The sequence below is a fragment of the Sciurus carolinensis genome, chromosome 17 (genome assembly GCF_902686445.1).
Source record: "Sciurus carolinensis chromosome 17, mSciCar1.2, whole genome shotgun sequence".
Classification (NCBI taxonomy): domain Eukaryota; kingdom Metazoa; phylum Chordata; class Mammalia; order Rodentia; family Sciuridae; genus Sciurus; species Sciurus carolinensis.
The window spans coordinates 25,194,300-25,202,296 of record NC_062229.1 but is presented as its reverse complement, the minus strand read 5'-3'; the positions used below and the strand labels follow the sequence as shown (position 1 = coordinate 25,202,296).

The 7,997-nt window shown below is 51.1% G+C and overlaps 1 protein-coding gene across 1 annotated transcript in view; it reads left to right on the top strand.

Moving 5' to 3' along the window:
- Positions 1-3,662: 3,662 nt before the first annotated feature.
- The window catches only part of Limd1 (LIM domain containing 1), a 58,342-nt gene continuing 54,007 nt past the window's right edge, over positions 3,663-7,997 (top strand). The window contains exon 1 of the mRNA XM_047531748.1: positions 3,663-5,931. Within this exon, the coding sequence (XP_047387704.1) occupies positions 4,557-5,931 (1,375 nt within the window). The 5' untranslated portion in view covers positions 3,663-4,556. The remainder of the gene's footprint in view (positions 5,932-7,997) is intronic.

Genomic DNA, 7,997 nt, shown 5'->3' with positions numbered 1-7,997 from the left:
CCTTGAACATGCCCTTCCACCTCCCATATTTTATTTATTTTTAATTTTTATTTATTTGTGGTGCTGGGGATGGAAACCAGGGCCTCGCACATGCTAGGCAAGTGCTCCACCACTGAGCTACACTCCCAGTCTGGCAGTGTCCCTTTCTCAGCCAGATCGCCCCTGATCTTCGTATTTAAGACACTGTGTCCTCCTATGTCCTCTTGCTGGCTTCATTTGTCTCCACAGTGCTCCTTCCTTTCCCACATCCTTTCTAAGTTTGTACCTACTTTGTTTATCGTCCACCCTTCCTACCCACACATACAGAAATGTAAGTCCAGAGCGGACAGAGAGGTTCTTCTACTTTGTGCATAGCACCTGGAGAAGGGCCGGGCCATCACAGGTACTTGGTCAGGTAATGTGTGTTCAATGCAAGAAGGAATGTACGGCGAGGGCCAGGAACAGCGAAGCCATTGTGGTTGGAGCAGAGAAAGCAGGGGAGTATTGGGAAGTGAGGTAGCAGAGGACTCAAAGAGGCCAGATTATACAAGGCCAAGGGGAGGATCTTTTTCTCAGTGTGGTTCAGGATACTGCTGAAAAATTTGGAGATGAGGAGGGACATGATCCAACAGATGTCACTGAGATGCAGGTCCAGTTGAACATTTCACATAATGAGTGTGTCCATGTGCCAGAGTTTTTTTTTTTTTTTTTTTTTTTTTTTTTTTAACCTCAGTTCTCATGAAAATTGACTTCAGGACCAAAGAAAAGCTGTGTGTTGACAGTGGCACCTGGTATATAGGCAGAGTCGGGAGGGAATGACCTTTACTTTGGAAGGGAGCCATGCTTTACTGGTTGCTATGGACTGTGTTTGCCCCATCCCAATTCACATGCTGACAACCTACTCCCGCAGCTGATGAGGTCATGAGAGTGAAGCTTCCTGAGTGGGATTAGTGCCCTCATAAAAGAAGTCCACAGAGCTCTGCCACCTGCCACTGTCTGAGGATGCCGCAAGAAGGTACCATCTGTGAACCAGAAAGTAGCCCACACCCAGACACTGAATTTGCTGGAGGCTTTGTTTTGCACTTCCCAGCCTCCAGAACTAGGAACAATAAATTTCTATTGTTTATAAGTCACTCAGTCTATCTATGGTATTCTATTAAGGCAGCCTGAGTGGACTAAGATAGGGGTAGAAATACAACCCTGAACGTTTCTCATTCAACGAACAAAATAAAAGTTCATTTGTAAACTCAGAACTATCCATGTCCTGTCGACCTACTGATAAAAATATTTAGTTCAAGTGGTTTGCTTTTTAAACAACTGATGTGTAGTATGTACACAATTTTTTTTGAGATATCAATCAACAGGTGTTTCCAAGCACATGATACAGACAAAACTGGCCTATATTAAATAACCATGGCCGGGATTCTAAATGTGATGCACAGAATTTGAAAGATCTACTTTGAGTATCAAACAGTAGCCATAAAACACTTGTGGTCTCCGGGCCATGTTTAGCATTTAAGTTACTGATTGATTGATTGATTGCAGTACTGGGGATGGAAACCAGGGGGGCTTACCATTGAACTACATCTCCAGAACTTTAAAAAAATTCTTCTGTTTTGAGACAGGGTCTCATTAAGTTGCTGAGGCTTGGCATCAAACTTGTGATCCTCTTGCCTCAGCCTACAAAGTCGATGCCCATGGTTTACTATCTTTAAACACTTTTTTTTTTTTCCCCCAGGGCGGGGGGATTGAACCCAGGGCCTCACACATGCTAGGCAAGTGCGCTACCACTGATTCACACCCCAGCCCTAGAAGATTCTTTTAAGATTAGAATGCCTAATTCTAGCTGAGTGAGGTGGTGCATGCCTATAATCCCAACAACTCAGGAAACAGAAGCAGGAGGATTCCAAGTTTAAGGCCAGCCTCAATAACTTAATGAGATCCTGTTTCAAAATAAAAAATACAAAGGACTAGGGATGTGGCTCAGTGGTAAAGTGCCAAAGTGCCCCTGGGTTCAATTCTAGTACAAGCAAAACAAAACAAAACTCTCTGGATTCTAGCTTAGTGCTTTATAGCAGTGCTTCTCAAACTTTATTGTGCAAACTCCCCTCCCCCATGTTGTTAAAAGGCAGATTCTGGTTCAGTAAGTTGGGGCTGAGCCTGAGACTGCATTTTCAACAAGCTCCCCCAGGGGATTCAGAGTCTACTGGTTGGTGAGCCACACATTGGATTTACAGCATTTAAAGCACTTTCATGCATGCTATCTTATTTGTTCCTTGTCACAACCTTACAGATAGGGATTCACTAATACACTTATTCAACCAAGCACTGAGCATACAGATATGCTCTTATAGGGTGGAAAATCAAACACCAAACACAAAAAGGCATGTTGACAGGTAAATAAGTAATTACAGTTGACACTCTGCGACCAGAGTTCCACATCTGGGGATTCAACCAGCAGAGAATGAACAACAAAAAGAGTTGCAGTGTACTTAACTGCAACTTAAAGAAAAAAGTTGAACATGTATAAACTTTTTTTTGTGTCCTTCATTCCTAAAAATAAAATCTAATGGTTATATACATAACATTTACATTGCATTAGGCTTTATAAGTAATCTAGAGATGAGTTAAAGTGTGGGAGGGTGTGCATAGGTTATATGTAAACGATGTGATTTTATGTAAAGAACTTGAGCATCTGTGGAATTTTATGTTCGCTGAAGTCAATGTCTGGAACCCAATCCCCAGTAGATACCTAAGGGATGACTGCATAAAAGTGACTAGAACTGAGCAGGACATAAAGAGGGTGCTGCAAAAGAACAGCAGGAGATCATTTAAGTGGAGAGGCAGAGGGGCAAGGCTCTGGACAGACACCAGGCAGCTCCTGCTGCCAAAGCGCAGGGAGGGAAGACGCCCAAATCAGGTTAGGGGAGGCAGGTGGAGAAGGCCATGATGGAGGGCCAGTTTCAATCTAAGTCCCGGGTATGTGTTGAGGCTTTAAGTAGGGATGTGACAGGTCTGCTCTTTGCCTTGGAATCACTCTGCTATGTGGGAAATGAAACCTCTCCGGGATCATCTCGGAGTTGTGTAGAGTGTGTCGGGACGAGCGAGGGCTTGAGAAGAAGTCAAGCTTGGTGCTCCTGGAGTCGCGTGAACATACTTGGGGACCAAGAGTCTCCGTATGAATAAGGAACCCACAAGGGCACCTGTTTTTATTGCCGCACGTAGGACGTGAAAGCCTCGCTCGCTCCAGGGCACAACATGACTTTCCTTTTACTTCTTTTCAGAGGACGTGGACTTCCATCCTCGCTTTGCAGGTCACGTTGACTTCTTGGACATCTCTCCCTTTCTGCCGCAGTCTGGATGTCACCATCCACAAGAGACATTCCAGATTTCCAATTGTGCCCCTCCCGCAAGTCGGGTGGCAGGCACAGCCCGGGAAGTGGCGGCCTTAAGCGGCACACGGGATTGGCTATCCACCCAGGAATCTGAGGCACGGTGGGGCGAGGAGCACGCGCTCTCGAAACTCCGAGCAAACTTTAAGCCGCGGGTCTCTGGCCCGCGCAGGCTGCCCAGGCCGCGGGGGCGTTTCCTCGCTCAGGACCCCGCCCCGCGCTGCCAGGGGCGGGGCCCGCCGAGAGCCCGGGACAGGAAGAGGGCGGGGGCACCCGACCGGCCCAGGACTCGCCGCGGGGCTGCCGTGGCGGAGGGGAACTCCCGCGCAATCCCCGGGCGAGAGCCGGGGCGCACCTCGGGGTTCCCTGGTCCGTCCGGGGGCGGAGGCTCGGCCAGGCTGCAGACTCAGGCCTGCCCCGAGCGCCCGCCCGCGCCGTCCCCGCCCCTCGGCAGCCGCCGCCTCCGCCTCCCGGCAGCCCGGGACGCGCCCGGCCGGCGAGCGAGCGGCCGGCGCTGCTCCCTGTCCGGCGCACTCACTTCCGCGTCCCGCCGCCTGGGCCGCGAACCCAGCCGCCGCCATCGCACACCCGGCCGCCCCGGGACCCAGCTGCCGAGACTCCCGCCGCGGGGAGCCGCCCGCGCCCCCGCCCCGCGTCGCAGGACCCCGGCTCTGGCCCCAGGAAGCCCCGGAGGACCGAGCGCGCGCCTGCTGCCGCCACGCTGGGCTCGGCGGGATCCGGCCGGCAGTCTCCGCAGGCTCCGGGCCGACCCGGCCCCAGCCCAGCGGATGCCCTGTGCGTTTCCAAGTTCGGGTGCCTAAGGTGGATGCGATTTTCCTTTTCTCTCTCTCTCCCTCTCTCTTTTTTCTTCTTTTTCTTTCTATGATTTGGAAAAGAGAAAAGAACTCCGCAGAGCAGGCCGGGACAGCTGAGCGCCAACTGCCCCCACGTGGACGCTCTCTAGGGCAAAAGTTGGAAGGAAACTTGGTCCAGCTGGTCCGGAGGCCTTAACTTTGACTGGACTCTTAAGGCCTAGAGTCATGACCCTCACATCGGGCAGGTGGAAGTCTTTACCTGTCCTGGGCTGGACTTGAGCTCTGGCCCTTTGCCCGCACCCTCTCTGCACCCCTGCCCCACCACACTCATCCCTGGCACCTGGGCTAGGCCTGGACACTGATCTGCAACATGGATAAGTATGATGACCTGGGCCTCGAGGCCAGTAAATTCATTGAGGACCTGAATATGTATGAAGCCTCCAAGGATGGGCTCTTCCGAGTGGACAAAGGTGCAGGCAACAACCCTGAGTTTGAGGAGACACGCAGGGTGTTTGCTACCAAGATGGCCAAAATCCACCTCCAGCAGCAGCAGCAGCTCCTGCAGGAAGAGACCCTTCCCAGGGGAAGCAGAGGCCCTATCAATGGTGGGGGCCGCCTGGGCCCACAGGCCCACAGGGAAGCTGGTGTGGGCAGCAAGCTGACTGTGGATGGGGCTGCCAAGCCCCCTCTTGCTGCCTCCACAGTGGCGCCTGGGGTCACCACCACGAGTTCCACTGGGCAACCCACATTCCCACCCCAGGAGCAGAGGGCCAGGCCACATGTCCATGGCACAAGGCCTGGTAGCCAGGACTGTGGTTCCGGGGAGGGCCTACTGAGTTCTGAGAGGTCTGCTTTCCACCATCCCTGTGAGGATCCTTCCTGCCTCACTCATGGAGACTATTATGATAACCTCTCTTCGGCAAGCCCAAAGTGGGAGGACAAACCAGGAGTGTCTTCCAGCATTGGCCTGGGTGTAGGGAGTGGGTGGCCTGGTCCCTCAGGGAGTGACTCCTCACTGCCCAGACCCTGTGGGGACCATCACCTGTACCAGCCACAGCTCTCCCTGAGCTCCAGCAAATCTTTTGAGGGTGGCCAAGATGGTGGTGTTGGTGGCTGCAGTAGTGAGAAGCCAGCAGGACTTTGGTCCACTGCCTCCTCCCAGAGGGTGAGCCCGGGCCTTCCTTCCCCAGGTTTGGAAAATGGGGCCCCAGTTCAGCCCAGGAATCCTATTTCAGCACCCCAGGCCCCCAACTGCCCCACTCAAGGAACTCTTTCAAGGACAAACTTGGGGCTGGGTTGTGAGATCTCAGGTGTGCTGTCCAAACCCACCGTGGACCCTCAACCCTGGTTCCAGGATGGGCCTAAATCTTACCTTTCTAGTTCTGCCCCATTATCAGCAGCTGGCAAGGACAGTTCACAGCTAGGTAAGGTCCCTGGGTTGGGACTGAAGTCTGACTGCGCAGACCTTGGCACTGGTCCCAAGATCAGTACCCCCAACCTTGTCCATCCGGTGATGTCCACTCTGCCTGAGTTATCTTGTAAAGAGGGTCCTCCCAGCTGGTCTCCTGACAGTAGCCTAGGACCTGTGCTCCCAGAGAGCCCCAACTCTTCCAGGGTGAGGCTGCCCTGCCAAACTCTGATCCCAGGGCCTGAGCTTGGCCCCTCTGCTGCGGAATTGAAATTAGAAGCCCTCACCCAGCGTCTGGAGCGAGAGATGGATGCTCACCCAAAGGCTGATTACTTCGGTGAGTGAGAAGCTGTTAGAGCTGCGCATGGTGGGGCAGTGGGTCTCTACCAGGGATGGTGTTTTTGCATTTTTGGCTTCTTTCAATTGCTTGTCTAGTTCAGAAACTTGAAAGCATCCTTGGGCAGAAGTGGATCTTGCAGCTGAGAGTTACCCATGTGTGACGGGTAAAGCAGGGTAGCATTGCTCATGATTGTCTTAAAAGAATGGAAATGCTGTGATTTTGGATGTCAAGGGTTTGGGCTGTGACCTTAGAGGCTCTTGAAGTGACAGCCTCATGCAGGACTCAAATGGGAGTAGCTTCTCAGGGGCAGACACTTCTGAACAGTTGGTCTGTAGCTCTCAACTGCTGTGCGTGTGTGTGTGTGTCTTGTGGTTCTTGCGTGCAATTAAGGCAGGTAGGTGAACCACTTCCATGGAATGCTGTTCTAAGGACAGTAGGTCTCTTCTTTCTCTCTGGGAATTGGACCCAAGGGCAGTTTACCACTGAGCTACGCCTCCAGCCCTTTTTGTATTTTATTTTGAGTCAGGGTCTCACTAAGTTGCTGAGGCTGGCCTCAAACTTATAATCCTCCTTCCTCAGTCTCCTGAGTAGCCAGGATTACAGATGTGTGCTACTGCACCTGGCTAAGGCAGTGATTCTCAAAATGTATTCCCTGGACAGGCCACACCATAGGTAGAAATGACTTTGATTCAGTAGGTCTGAGCCCTACCCCAGGCCTATTGAATCAAAAACTCTGGGCTAGTATGCAGCAAGGAGTGTGGCTCCCACCAGTCAGGTGGTCCTGATGTTCAGGGAGATTTGAGCCCTGCTGGACTGAGCTTCTTAGCAGCCCACACCCAGTACCAGTGAGCAGCCAAGTGGCACCCACAGCTGGGTCTTGAATAGACTAGAAGGTGCTGCTTGCTGGTTTTACTTAAATATGCAGATTTTGTTTTATTTTTTTTATTTTTTAAATTGCAAACTCTTGGTGACTACTGGATTCAACTTTTTTTTTCCCCCTCTGCACGGGTTTTGGAGGGTATAAGAAGGTAGCTATATCCTTTTGAGTGATGATTTACTTCTTTCACAGGAAAACTATCTAGAAAGACAGCCTATTCTCTCTGAGACCTATTATTTTCCTTTTTTTTTTTTTTTTTTGGTGCTGGGGATTGAACCCAGGGCCTTGGGCTTGCAAGGCAAGCACTCTACCAACTGAGCTATCCCCCCAGCCCTATTTTCCATTTTTGAACTCTGGGCTCCTGATTCTTCCATAGCCTCAGTCCTGCTGGGGTGGCAGGTCTGTGGTGTGGAGGAGGGAAGGGGCAGGGAAGGCCCTGAGTGGGGAAGATGGCTGACTCCTAGCCTATGCTTGCTCTCTGTCCCGAGGTCCTGGAGAGGGTGCGGAGTGCTGGGCCACTGGATGTCTGTGCAACCCACGGTGTTGTTTGACCCTCATGAGAACTTCTGGGAACTAGCTCAGACTGTGTGCTCGGCAGTGGGAGGTCAAGGTTACTGTTTATTGGTTTATTTTTTAAAGCACATAGCACCCTATGTGAACTGTCCCTTGTTTGCAGAGTCAGACCATGGGGATAATATTTAGTTGGAGATGCCATGGGTCTTTTATTTATTTTTTTTTAATTCAAAAAATTTTCCCCCTACCATACTGGGGATTGAACTCAGGAGCTTTCTACCTCTGAACTTTTAAAGTTTCATCTTGAGACAAGGCTCCTGCTCTGTTGCCCAAGCTGGCCTTGAACTTGAGATCCTCCTGCCTCAGCCTTCTGAGTAGCTGGGATTATCTGGCATTATGTATGTGTACCACTGCAGCTGGATCTGTGGGTCTTTTAATTTTGTCTTCTGTTTAGTTTCTGATTTCAAACTAACAATAAAACAGTTTTATTTATTCCGGGGTGCAAGCTTATGCTCTGGATCAAGGCAGTGATTAGTAACCAACACTGTTAATTCGTTCAGTATCTATACTCTGAGCATGGATGTGAGCAATGCTCTGTTCTAGGCCTTGGGGATACAGAGGGAACAGCACCAACAGAAACCTCTGCCTCCCTGGACTGACAGTGTAGTAGAAC